This window comes from Cyprinodon tularosa, unplaced genomic scaffold (assembly GCF_016077235.1).
Source record: "Cyprinodon tularosa strain WSP-4 unplaced genomic scaffold, ASM1607723v1 ctg418, whole genome shotgun sequence".
NCBI lineage: Eukaryota > Metazoa > Chordata > Actinopteri > Cyprinodontiformes > Cyprinodontidae > Cyprinodon > Cyprinodon tularosa.
The window spans coordinates 1,005,759-1,020,259 of NW_024039139.1; the positions used below are offsets into that span (position 1 = coordinate 1,005,759).

Genomic DNA, 14,501 nt, shown 5'->3' on the forward strand with positions numbered 1-14,501 from the left:
CACAAATATTAGAAGTCTCTTATGAAAAAAACAACAGCCTTGCTTTTTTCTTCAAGGTCAAATTTCCGGATTCAAAATGCTATTCCGGCTTTCTGTTGCATTTAAATGTGTTTGTTATATTCTGAGAGGATGTATATGGACCAAATAAAAGGGAGGAGGATGATAGCTGTTTACTCCATCCTCTCCTTCTTGTCCACTGTATTGATGGATGACGGAGTGCAGACGAGGGATGTGATGTGGGGGGATGAATGGATGGACACGAGAGAGCAGCGGGAGGGAGATAGGGATGACATCACCGCATACTCTCTTTCCGGCCAATCCCCTCAGAGTCCATCCCCACCCCACCTCCCTTATCTCTGCACCCTCCCACACCTCTTCGTTGTTGCTACGGCAGCAGTACCGTCCTGTTTAAGACCATGTTTAGGGTTGATAGTAAAGCAGCATGGGATACATGTGATGCTTTAATATCTGCAGTCGAGCAGAGAAAGTCATTACCTTTGTTTATATGACAGATTTAAGTCTTGTATGATTTTCCTCTCCTCCAGCTCCTCCCCACTGCATCATTCTGCTTCTTCGTTTCCACCATGTCTCCTCTCTCTGTGTAGACTCTCCTGTATTTGTTTTTTGTTTGTTTTTCCCTCTTACTCATTACATAAAAGTCATAGTCAGTTATACAGAGATGGTAGATAAATGAAAAATTGAAAAAAGATTAGGATAAATTGTATTTGTATCTAAGATTTAAAAAAATCTAAAATGTGAAACAGTCTGATCCATTGTATATAAAATGTGGCCTATGACTCAATATAACACCTTTGGGATGAATTACATGGATGTTGCACGGCTGGTTTTCATCCAACTATGACCCATGACCAAACATCAGGGCAAAATGTTTAGAGAATAGTTACATTTCTTACAGTGTTGAATAGGCGTCCATTGACCCAAACTGAGCCCTATAGATTGAAAACAAGGTGTCATCAAATTTCATGCAAATGCAAAAGTAAACAATGAAATAATAATGCATATGTGTGCTACTGTCTGTAGTGTCTGAATCCTCCTTTTGTTTGGACCATTTTTCTGACTGTTCTCTTCATACAATTGAATAATTTAGATCTTTTGTATCTTCTTAGGTACAGAAAAAAGGTAGCCCTGTGGGTGCAAATATGCAAATCTTTGGAAAAGCTAGAACTGGTAAACTTTTTTTAAAGGTTATTAAAATTCTCTGTAATTGTAGAAGTTTTTCCTTAAGGTGCAGTAACAGTTGTAATTAGATGAATAAAGGATTTCACTGACCATTAGTTAAAAGGTGCTGGAACAAGTTTGTCAAATTGCTTTTACTTTTTTTTCCTCTCTTAAATTTTTCATTTATTTAGTTATATCTAGCCCTAAAGGAGGCAAAGTTCAGAAATTATTAAACCTGCAATTTTTTTCATTTTTACTATAAGAAATTGTTACATTTCAACAGCTGAGCTTGTTTTTTTTATATCCACTGTAAAAGAAACAAGATGGGCTCTAGAACAGGACCTTGTGGTACACCGTAACACAGACCTCAATTAATTAATTAATAAATCCAGAAAACACCTGAATGATTGTTCTGATCATCTATTGTGTTCCAAGTTTCCACCTAAAAGGTCTTTAGAAATTATTTTGTAGAGTAAAATTACTTAAAATAAATTGTGTAATGTTTTGGTAGAAGATAAAGATACACACCTTTTATGCTTTTTTAATTTTAAATTTACAGTTGTCCTGATGACTCAATGCAATGACTTTCCTCCATATTTTTTTTCACTTTAGACAAAGATATATATTTTTTAAATCTGTCACTAAAATATAGCATCCATAAAATGGAGAATTTGCCATGAAGACAAGTAGGCTTACATTAGATGTACCTCTCTCAAAGTACTGTATCTCCAACTTTGTTAGACTGTCAACATATCAAGTAATCTGAGACACAGATTTGTATATGCATATAAATCATAATTCAAATATACCTGCATATTTTGTCACATTAACACACCAATATTTGTCCTCCCACCTGCTCTGTCTCTTCCAGGTTGTGCTTGTTTTGCTTTCAGTCTGTTTTTGTCTGAATTCTCTTCCTGTCATCTGCTGCCGCTCTGCTCTCTTTCCCCTGTCACCATGGAAATGAGATCAACATGCAAATACCTGAACACACTCTGAGGCTTGTGTGATGAGAGATGCAAATTGCATCCGCTTGTAGGATTACACACCCACACACACGCAGATTCGTGTTCAGACTTATGCACTCAGACGCACATGCATGCAGAGACGTAAGCACTCCCACCTGCAGTTCTTTAGCACCAAAGCCGGAGGTGGTGTTACAGGTGAGTTTTAAATACTACAAGATTAGATAAAAGGTTGGTAACTGTAATAAAGCCAAGATCAAATAAACGATGGTGTGATGATCTGCATATTGATTCTAAACTTAAATATATCCTATAAGTAGGATTTTAATGTTAAGTTCATGGGAAAATATATAATATCTATTAGGTTTTCTTGTGAAATAAAACAGTTTTGTTTAACCGATAACCTCCCAGCATGTAACTGACAGCTAGATTAAATTTTATTGCCATTAATTGAAAGCAAAAAGCCCCAATCTCAGAAATGTCAGTATTAAAAACGGCTAAACATGCTGACTTCCATGTTGTAATGACATCATGTTTTTATTACAAATACCAGAAGAAGATAAAAAGGTCAATGACCTTAAAGGACTACTCTTCATAATTCCTGCAGCAATGTGTACAGATGTGTACATCAATGCTAAAAATAGGCTTTTCACTGGCTATTTGATACTGTCTCAACAAACAGGATTATGTTAATGAAAACAATCCTTTGAAGGCTTCCCTTCCTGTAAAACCAAACCAATACAGTTTTTTCTCAATAAAACTAAAGATTCCCAAGTTTTGCTTTTTTTGTTTTTTTTTTTGTTTTTTACAAACTTGGTATATCATAAGTAACAAAGTACCCGTATAGAGCTAAGTTTTTTTCTCAACCTTTAAAAAACTGATAGAGCACTGATTGATGCATAAGGAATATGAAACATGGCTGTCTACCCAAGCCTACATGAGAGCAGTCAGAGGAATGAGAGGATGCATCATCCCTGTGGTGAGATATATTGGTGAGAAGCGTCCTGCTGTGAGAAAAAGCTTTTCTTCTGCAAATAAATAAAAGCTGGTAAGAAATTATGACAAGACAAGCTGAACTAAATACACAGTTATTCTGTGATAAGCAGCCAAAACTGCAATGGATTGGTGTAGATCAAAGGTTATAATGTGTAATAATGGCCTAGTTAACGTTCAGATCTATATCCAAACAAATAACCCTTTTGTAAGAATTGTAGATTACGGTTCAGAGGTTGTCCTTCCAGTGCGACTGAGTTTGATTACATTTACAAACAGATATAGACTTAGACAGATTTATTTTGTCATTTTGTATACACAAGTGTAGAAAGAAATTTCGTTTAGAACAGCTCTCTCTAGACAATTTCATTTTTTTAAATTGCAGCCTTGATAAGGTAAGCAGCAGTTGTTGTTTAGCTGCTACTACTGCCTCCAGTATGCAAGATATGCGAGCAGCTGATCAAAATCTACAATATACTACAACATGTTGACTTGGCATGCTTTAATTTTTTTAAACCTTTATTTATCATTATCTCCCTTTTAGCTCCTCTTTGTTTCATCTTCTCTCCTTTTTTCTGTCTTTCCTCTTCTGTTCTACTTACATTGCAGTGTCCATATAATCTGTAAAACTCTCTGCATTAATTATAATAAAGCAGTTTATATGCATGAAACAAGCAGTACACTATGGCGATAGCCGTACTGCTCCACTTGAGAAAGTAAAATCTGTTGGGCTCTTATTGGCATCAAGACAATTATTCTTATTGCCACATTGCCAGACAGGACACTGTTAAAAATAAATAAATAAATAAATAAATAAATAAATAAATAAATAAATAAATAAATAAATAAATAAATAAATAAACTTTATTAAAATAAAAAATAAACATTTACAAAATGTGTTTTTTTTCTTTCATGTCACTATTGTGATGATTTGAGTTGCTTTAGCACATTAAATACTAATAAAATACATCAATGTGTGAGGTTCAAACTGGACAAATGTGGAAAAAGTGATTAATTTTGTACTTGCACAATTTTTTTTTATCCCACACCTAAAATTCATTTTTATTAGAAAATAATTAAGTTTTTTTTCTTATCCGTAAAAAAAGAAAAAGGAAGTTGATCTAAAATATTGATAGAGACAGTAGAGTTTTTGAGCTGACTTCTGGTGTTTCATTGTCGCCTTCAGTTTCATTGATGTCTTTTTCTTTTTTTCTTGAATGAATACCCAGGAGCTTCGTGATTGGCTGCGCTGGTTGACGTCACCTCCGCCGTGACGCGATGGACCCATTCATAAAATAAAAAAAGAGAAAAACAAGAAAGAAGAGTTCTTAGGATAGACACACAGAGATAGGAGAGAAGAAAGAGCGAGAAGCTAAATGGACAGCATGATGCGCGGATAGAAGAGAGGAGGGGGAATCCATCACAGGACCTGCGCGCTTTCTTCTGCTCCTAAAGGAGAGCAGATAAACACCAGAGAACCCCCTCTATTTACACAAACCTGCATTGAGCTGCGATGGAAGAGCTGTGCGAGATGGATTGCACGGTGCTGAAGCGGTTCCTGAAGGACGACGGCGGCCGCTTCCTGCTGCTGGACTGCCGCTCCTTCCTCGCCTTCAGCGCCGGACACATCCGAGGCGCAGTGAACGCGCGCTGCAACACCATCGTCCGCAGGAGGGCGAAGGGCTCCGCGCTGAGTCTGGAGCAGGTCCTGGCCGGGGATGAGGAGGTGCGGGGCCGCCTGCGCTCCGGGATGTACTCCGCTGTGGTGCTTTACGACGAGCGGACGCCGGACTCGGAGTCTGTGAAGGAAGACAGCACGGTGACCCTGGTGCTGAACGCGCTGCTCAGGGACTCCCAGGGAACACTAGTTTATCTACTCAAAGGTAGAATATCTCTCATTTAGAGCATGCTTTCAAGCAAAATAAACGAAAAAAAAAACAACAACAAAAACAACATCCATATTTATTTACCCTTATAAATAATTAATATTGCCATTTATATTACACATTACGGATTAAAATCCTGTAATGCACAATATACAGCGCATAAACCATATATTTTTAATATATGGTTTAAAAATATAAGATAAATAAATTGACATATATGCAATTAGTAAGTACAAAATATATATTCTGTCATATATGTCTAAAATGTAAAGGTCAATAATGATATTTCAGTATTTCTTATAAGAAATAAGGGAATTTAAAAACGGGCCCTCTCTCTTAATCAGCCTCATCCAAATCCACGCACTCATATCAGCCGATGAGGTAATGCTGGTGCGTAGAAGCTACATTAAAACCACAGTGATACACAGCATACAATCATCTCACAAGAAGTCCTTTATGAGGTGTGCAAATAGGGAAAAGGGTTTTAATATGTCAGCAAAAAGACAACATTGAAAAGTCAGATAACATGTTTAATATTCTGAAAGCAGAATCTGCTGCAAGTGTTGGTGCGTCTTTTTTCTGTGTGTGTGTATGCCTGCATCCTAATGATGCAGACGGCTTGAAGCACAAGGGGTGAACATACACATGATGGTTAATGCGGTTTGACAGAAGCTGCAGTTGGATATTTTCCTTTTGAAGGAAATGCCTTAAATTGACAGAAAGCTGATTATGTTGCAAGATCCTGCAGCTGAATGTGTTTGCATTTCATCTCTGAATATGTGGATGGCCCATTAATATAGATATATCTTGTTTTTTTTTTCTTTCCAGGAGGATACGACAGATTTTTCACAGAGTATCCAGAGTACTGCTTAAAAAACAAATCCTTGCCGTCCCTCAACAGTCAGTCCAGCATCGATTCCTGCTCATCGTGTGGGACTCCACACAACGATCAGGTACAACTATCATCCTGAGCCTGAATATGGATAGAAATGCTTAATAAATCTGATGTACTTTATGTAAAGCACACCTAACATACAGGATATATTGAATTATATCCATTTTAATTCATATTTAATGATAACCTGAAGTTTTGTTGCTTTTTTCTCCATTTTACTTGACATGCATCATTATATTTGCTATTCTCTCCGATTTGCCTTATGTTTATCCATTTGTTCCATTTTATTTGCTTTCTTTTTGGTTTCCATCTCCTTTATATTAATGCTCTACAAGTTAAATGATAGAATAAACACATCTTTACAGAGTGATTCTGGTTCTAAAAATATGTTTTTATATTTCTCTTGCTTGGGTATAGCCTACATTTAGCTGCTTAACACACATTCCTGTTTGTAGTTTAATCTTGTAATTTATTTAGTTGCATCTCATTACTGTGTTTGTTTTTATGAGACCAGAAATTTTCATAAAGAGAAATATTTGTGTTTCCTTTCCACCAAATGAAGGGAAAACTGAAGTAGCCTTCTGTGTGACTTTTATAATCTGGCCTACAATTTATTGCTGCCTGTCCATCGTCTCTTACTGAGCACTGGCTGTCAGCTGGCTGGAAATCAGGCTACAACACTTTCCCTTTGCTCCAGAGAGACAATTTAAGCTGTTTTAAAATGCTTGCTTAGATATATAGTTTTGGGGAATAAATCTGAATCGGTTTGTGATTCTGATTACTGTTTAAAAAGTTAAACCACCAAAATGGATCATAGTTTAAACAATAAGCACTGAAACCTGCTACTAAACTTAGCAGGTTTTTATTCTATATTTTGCGAAAGTATTCATATCAAAACAACAAAATGTTTTGATAACTGTAAAATTCAATATTTATGTTAACTTTAACATTTTCTGTTGTACTCTTACCTAAGATATAGTGAGACAGACCCCATAGCAGTGAGCGGTAACACTTCATTAAAGGAATCATGTATAAAATGTTAGTAACTGACATATTTTTACCTCTCTTTGAATTGATTAACATGCTTAAAATCAGTTACCAAATAGAGTGGGCTGAAAGTCGCAGTTCAGCATCGATTCAGCTCTCGATCACTTCCTGTGAACTCCCTGGCCTTGTTTTTTTTTTTTTTTTTTGTGGGACAGTGATCTGTTTGTTTAAGCCAACGGATTTTACGCAACTCTCACAGTCACATGTGCTATGGGTTTAATTCCCCTGGAATTCACGAGGGCAAGAGACTCAGGCTACCCGGCCTCTCTGTGCATGTCTGTGTGCTCCCAAGAAAATCACTTCATTGTTTCTCTGCCCGTGTTGTCAGGTGCATTTTTTTATTGATTTAAGAGGAAGCTGCAACTTCCTGTGGCGGCGTGAATATGATGGGGTGACTGCAGCTCGCTCTGCATCTTTTAGCTGTATTGATCATTTCCTGTCTCTGTGTCAGTACCAAATTCGTCAACGGCAGTGACATAAACAGAGCGAGCTTTTTGTCAATAAGCTGCGCTGCTGCTATAGACTCCTGCTGACTGATTGACCTCTCGCATCCAGTAAAACAGGGGCTCTTTAACTCAGTGTTCATTAGGTAATGTTTCCACAGGGGGTTTAGTGATAGATTTAAGACCAGATCAGAGTTTTTATATGAAAGGAACACAAAGGGGAATATTTATGTAATATTTGATCAACAAGTTAATTTTTCACCCAATTCAGAGCAGCACAGGTCTTATGTTGCAGCAGATTTTTTTTCATTAATATTCATAATCTCAGTGCGTTTGCTTCTTGCTGTGGCATTGCAGCTGCAAGCGTACCCTGCTCAACCACATTTAAAACACGTCGGTAGTTCAGCCGGATCGTCTGGTTTCATCAGGTGATCAACATGAGCCATAAATATACCCCCTGATCTGTTCCTGACAGAGATAATAAGCACATCCTATCTGATTAAAAAGCGTTGCAAATGCACGAAAATGTGAAGTCGGGGTTGAGACACTTGATAGTGAATCCTAGGTGTCTCCAATGTGAGTCACTTGGTTACTTCAGCTGTTTTATTAAAGCCTCCCATGTGTTCTTCCTTCCAGGGCGGCCCCGTTGAGATCCTTCCGTTCCTCTACCTCGGCAGTGCCCTTCACGCCTCCAAGAAGGAGGTCCTGGACAGCATCGGGATCTCCGCCTTGTTAAACGTGTCAGCTGACTGTCCCAACCACTTCGAGGGGACTTACCAGTACAAATGCATCCCTGTGGAGGACAACCACAAAGAAGACATCAGCTGCTGGTTCCTGGAGGCCATAGAGTTCATAGGTCAGTGTCTGATGGGGGGTGATTAACATTACATGACAGGAATGCTAATAAAAAAAATGCTTTTTTGCTTTGTTCCAACAAAATGCCTAAAATGGTCATGTTAAAATAATTTTTCAAAAGTTAGCATTCAAATGAACTGAAAGTTACACATTTCTTCAGGAGATCAAACAGTTTGCATATGCAAGTGTTCATTTCAATTGTTTTCAGGCACATTATGTAGTCAAGTGTGCTTTTGGTTTGCATATCCCCACTGTGCGCTAAGACTGTGTGTTAGCATGGGCTCTGATGTGTGTGTGTGTGTGTGTGTGCAGGTGAAGGTTGCTGGTATGCGTCATAGTTAGCTGCTGTGGGACCAGAGTCTGACTCATCCGGTGTTACCGAGTGAACAGACGCCGTACTGGAGCTAGATCTGAATCCGTCTGTGCCAGAGCATTTGATAAAGAGGGAGATTTAGGAAACGTGTCAGGGATGGGTGGGTTTAAAAACCAATACGGCCTTTGAATAATTTCCTTGAATAGTAAAAGAAAAAAAAAAAAAATCTAAGCTATTGAAATCCATCATTATACACTGAGGTTCAGGCTTTCTGCAGGCAGCCACACATGATGGAAAACAAAATGCTGTAATCAAACCTATTCCAGGTTATTTATCCTGAGAAGGTGAGAGCATGTATGCAGGCTGAGACGGAGCCATAAATAGGCCAGGAGAGGAGGTGCAGATCATTTAAATTTTGCACTTGTTTTTCACTTACTGTAAATGTAATTTGCAGCATTCTCACTTTGAGGTTAGTTATCGGTTTGAGAGCACAGAGAGGCATGAAAGTGCGTAGGAGTTGAAGAAACGAAAGCTGTTTTAGGGGAGGCGTCACTGTACATCTGTTGTGAGAAAAGTACTTGCAGGGTATTGTTTGCACACTATTTATGCAAAATATAAAATGAATTATCTTAATATCCAGTAAAGATGTAGTGATCCTGATCTCTCAGTGAAAATCCTTACTGAAAAGCCGGTGCAGAAACAAAATGTCCTCTTAAATCATAGAATTTGGTAGCAGGGAAGATTGAATTTCATATTAAACTAGTTGCAGCTCAGTTAACAAAACACTGAACACATGTTTGGATGACAAACTTGGTTTTATGAGCCAGAAAATGGTTTAGCATTAATGTAGCTTTGTTTGATTTATTTGGACAAATTCAGTAAATCTTAAAAAATAACTCTAAGATTAAAAGAAATAAACTTGAAGCACTTTCACCTTTTAATGGTCACTTGAGTTTAATTCAGCTGTGTGTAAGGGGGGTGCTTTTCCAAAACACTGCTGTAATCAGGTGTATTGGAGCAGGCACAGGAAGGAAAACTGGGCCTCTTTTGTGCATGTTTATTATTAGCATCCTCCTCTGATCTGTGCTCCCTCTGTGTTCTCAGATTCAGTACGGGACTCAAGTGGACGAGTTCTGGTCCACTGTCAGGCAGGCATCTCCCGCTCTGCCACCATCTGCCTGGCGTACCTGATGAAGAGGAAGAGGGTGCGTCTGGACGAAGCATTCGAGTTTGTGCGGCGCCGCCGCAGCATCATCTCGCCTAACTTCAGCTTCATGGGCCAGCTGCTGCAGTTCGAATCCCAGGTCCTCGCCACCTCCTGCGCCGCCGAAGCTGCGGCCACAGCCAGTCCGCTGCTCGGACCCAAATCCACAGTGGCCACAAGTTCCACGGCCGCCACTCCCACGTCCCCGTTCATCTTTAACTTCCCCGTGTCTGTGGTGAACCCGGCCTACCTACACCACGGCCCCATCACGACCTCCCCCGGCTGCTAATGGACAGCCTTACCCTGACTCGAAGCGAGAGCTCCAGACCTCTGCAGTATGTCCTTACTTCCACAACATGGAGTCGAGAAGCGTCACGGTGCCTGAGAAGGACTCTTTTTGAACTTCACAAACCAGCCGACGCTCCGTCAGTTTTCACAAGAGATTTATTCCTTTCGACCAAAAATGAAATGTCTTTTCTAGAATCGTTTCATGTTCACATGGAGTGTTGGGCTGACGTTCACTCACTTTTCTTCCAACGTGCACAGAGACACACTTCCACACACAGAAACATAACACGGTGAGGCCTGAGCAGCGGCGAAGCTATCTTCCCCTCTCTCCCACGCACACGCTCATGCCTGTTGACTGAATAAGCTCAGTATGAAGATAGCTTGTTTCTATGGAGACGAGGTCTTTAGGAGAGGAGATGGACACAGGAAGGAAGGGGGGAATTTTAAGCGCTCCCTCTTTCCTCCTCGGGTGTCCGTCCTGTCGCTGGACAAAGTAGATGGATGGAGAAGAAAGGAGGGAGAAAAAAAAAAGAGGGTGACAGAAAGCAGGAGCCTCTTCAGTGACAGGTGTTCTGCCGGGGATCCGACCGGAGCTTCCTGCCCTTCACACGTCCTCTTCCTCTCCTCTCATCTCCCTTTTCATCCCTTTATGCTTCCTCCCTCCTCCTCATCCTCTCATCTCTGGCTCTCATCTTAGACCCCCCCCCATCCCCATTCCCGGTTTTCTTCTCTGCACTTCGTTTTCTCACTGAGGTTAAAAATAAATAAAACAAGATGCCAAATAAAAAAGGCTGGGGCCCCTCAGAAATGGACCGGGAAACCCCCTGACACCACAGAAAAGCCCTTTTTAATCCTATATGAATATTTTTAGGCAAAAGGGCTCAAAGTTGTGGAAAAAATGGTTTTCTAAAGGTTATAATAAAAAGAATTTGGGGGTATTTCCTTTTTTTTTTATTTGATCAAACTCCCTGAAATAGCCTGTTATAGAACCATAATTTTTTTTAATACATTACAGAATATATTCTAAACAACTGATACAGAACACAGTGGCTCCTGTTTGGTGCCTTGAAATTTTCCTTTTCGGTTAACTAGCAAAAAAAGGCATTGGTGTCAGCGGATGGTCCTTTAAGATGCTTGTGCCTTGTTCGTTGAGGTATCCCCAGCAAATGTTTGGTCATTTCTTTTCTCTTTTTTTGTGTTACGATAACAGGACAGAAGAATGCAAAATGTTTGGCAGACTTCTAGAGGTGCCTAATAGGCATGGGCTGGTATGAGATTCTCATATAGTCAAAAATGAAGCCATCTAAAAAAAAACTTAATTTAAAGCAGGATACTTAAATCTAAACACAAATCTACAATAAACACTTAATAAATTGAATTATTCGTTTTCTAGTGTCTACTGTGGAGAATATTAGACTATTTTGACATTTTGTTAAGATATGGACAATAAAATAAATTGTGCCAAAGTCTTCAATATTAGAATTTGTAAGATACAGTTGGAGATAAAATACAGGATTTAAAGTTTTGACTTTTGATATTTATAAAATTAGTAACTGGTCAGCATATTGCTTTTGATTAAGATCATCATTTTTTGAATGGAGGTATGATTTTAACATCTGTTTAAATGACAGTTTATCGTGGTTTTTATTTCAAACATAAGTCTAAGCTTTTGATTCACCATACTGAAAATACTTCTGTATAGGGATGAGTTTAGTAATCTTGCAAATGAGGGTCTAGTGAAAAAGCCTTTGATTATGGCAGCATATATGATCTGTAACCAGCCCATGCCCATTCCACCATCGACATTAATTCAATTACCTATTTATTTATTGTTTTTATCCTTGTATTGATACACCCAAACAAGAGCCCTTTGATATATATAAAAAAAAAAAACACAATTGGGAATCAGCCATTGCATTTCAAAACCAGTCAAGCACAAAAAAAGTCATTACATCACGATTCGCGAGTTCTCCTGCATTGCTAAAGTATCAGGCGAAGATGAACACTGTGTTAGACCAACAAAGGCAAAAAAATAATAATTTTTATACCAGACTTGAAGCTAACATGAACAAGCATATATTCACAAACATGTTTAGGTTTTTATACTTTATTTTTTTTTTGTATTTTATTTTATTTTTTTTTTTAAGATTGCCGGCACCTCTCTCTCTGTGTAGCACTTTGAAGTGATGCAATACTGTATTTGTAATTTATTGGTTGATTTGCACATTGCTGGTCATGCCGGACTGACTCGATCTTTGTATTGAGGAGAGGGCAAAAGGGGGGGCCGTTGAGTGAAAAATGCAATACTTTGTACAGATGTGTGTGGTTTGTATCTGTACATCTCAGTATGCCTCTCTGTGTGCAGACCCATCTGTATCTCTCCCTCCTACTGTCTCTGGTCCACCATGGCAATATCAACCTTCCAAATGGAAAAAAATGTCCCTCAGTTTCTTTGTGGAATGAATGACCTGGCATTTATTTATTACTGGAGATCTACTGTTGAATAAACAATGTTCTTAAATAACCTGTTTATTGGTTCTCTGATTTATTCCACTTCTTTGCAGCTTGCATACATAATGGCCTCAGAAAATGATGCAGAACAAAAGGATACAGCAAATATTACAGGAAACCCATGGGAGGAGAAGGTGATTTTATTTTTTATGTTTTTTTGTTTTGCTATCTCATACCGAACTTCCAGGGATTTCGTTTTAAATGTTGATCATTAAAAATAAGGAACATCTTTACAAAAACGATTCAAATATTCCTAAAAAGGTTTTTAAACATTTTAAACATTGATAATTTAAAATAAGGAACTTCTTTAAAAAAAAAAACATGTTAAAAAAATGGATGGAACAACAATAATCAGAAACAACAACAAATGATATGAAAAAGAAAATCACGAAAAATGGTTAGGCAGCACCACCCACTGGTGATAACATGAACTGTCATTATTTTTGTTAATTTAGGAATAACATTACTAACACGTTACTCCTTGCAAATACAGTATTTCTTCTTTACCAGTGTAAAAAATGCAACAGCGCCGTAGTGGTCAAAAGTGTGCTGAATCCGTAGTGGGCTACTGTTGGATAAGAGTTGGAAACAGCGCCCCCAAAATCACGCTTGTGGCCAAAAGGTGTATTACATCAGTCGTGAATTACTGCTGTTGGAAAAGAGGTAGAAACAGCGCCCCCAAAATCAGGCTTGCGGCCAAAAGGTGCCGTAGTGGTTAGGGAATTCCATAGGAAATGAATTGGAAACGTTTTTTTTTTTGTTGTTTTTTTTTTGGCTAAACAGTACTGGTTTGTTTATTTTATGTACTAAGGATTTGTTTATACTCAGATACATTGACATATGTACTGTGTGTACATATGTACGGATATAATAAAAATATTTTCGAGTCATGTAATAATGTCGAATCCACATTTATTTTTATTATTATTTAATTTTCCTTTGAGATTAATCAAGAAGTTTAAAAAAATAAATAAATAAATAATTACATATTTATGTGACATAAAGGTTTGCTTTAACATCAGCAAATTATCACTAAAGTCAAATAAAATATAGTTGAACATTTTAGGCTACATCAAATTAAAAACAGAGCCATGAGTCAATTTTAATGCACCATTAGTCTTTTCACAAAAAAAAGCAATAAAAATCATCATTGGGGATGCATACAGGGATCTCCCTGATTCATTGTTTATAGGTTCAAAGCTGCTCAAATATACAGATGTGGCTCTGCTAACAATGTTTAAAACAAAATAAAAATTACTAGCCAATATTCAGAAATGATTGACAGCGAAGAGTGTTGTGATTTAAGGGGACAGGATAACTTGCAAATGTTTCTGTAAACCTCTGGAATGGTTCTAAGGTGGATGCAAAGGATGTCCAAACATAAAACAAGAATATAAAGACATATAATTTAAAAGATATCAACATTAATGGTGTTGTGAATTACTGTGTTAATTTTATTTAAATATATCTAGGGATATTTCAGTGCCTTAATTGTTGTATATTGATTCTTAAACAATTATTTTTGGGAAATACATATTTAGTGTTATTTAACTATTAGTTTAATTGGCAGAGAGTGAATTAATGAATAAGTTGGGATTCTTCTTGTAGTTTGGACACCGCTAGACTACATTTTATATATTTTTTTCTCTATGCTTTCTTTGTAAGTTTTTTCATTGCATTCTCCTTTCATTGCATGGATTTCTTATTAGTGGAGGACTACAATATACTTGTGCTAACTTGTATGCATGTTTGAAATAAAAAAGTCTGACTGATATCTAGTTACATTCACTCTCCAGCCATTCTATTACGTCTACCTGTTCAACTGCCCGTGAGAACAAAATGTAGACTCAGGAAATCATATGGCAGCATCTTAACACATTAATGTGTGGAAGGTAATTTCAAGTTCAAACCTCACATCGTCA

The 14,501-nt window shown here is 37.8% G+C and overlaps 1 protein-coding gene across 1 annotated transcript; it reads left to right on the forward strand.

Moving 5' to 3' along the window:
- The first annotated feature begins 4,411 nt into the window (after window positions 1-4,411).
- On the forward strand, window positions 4,412-12,592 carry dusp4 (dual specificity phosphatase 4). The gene is made up of 4 exons (XM_038298977.1): window positions 4,412-5,020; window positions 5,852-5,976; window positions 8,045-8,264; window positions 9,681-12,592. Exons 1-4 carry the CDS (start codon window positions 4,651-4,653, stop codon window positions 10,067-10,069), a joined length of 1,104 nt encoding a protein of 367 aa, XP_038154905.1. The 5' UTR covers window positions 4,412-4,650; the 3' UTR covers window positions 10,070-12,592.
- Window positions 12,593-14,501: the final 1,909 nt, after the last annotated feature.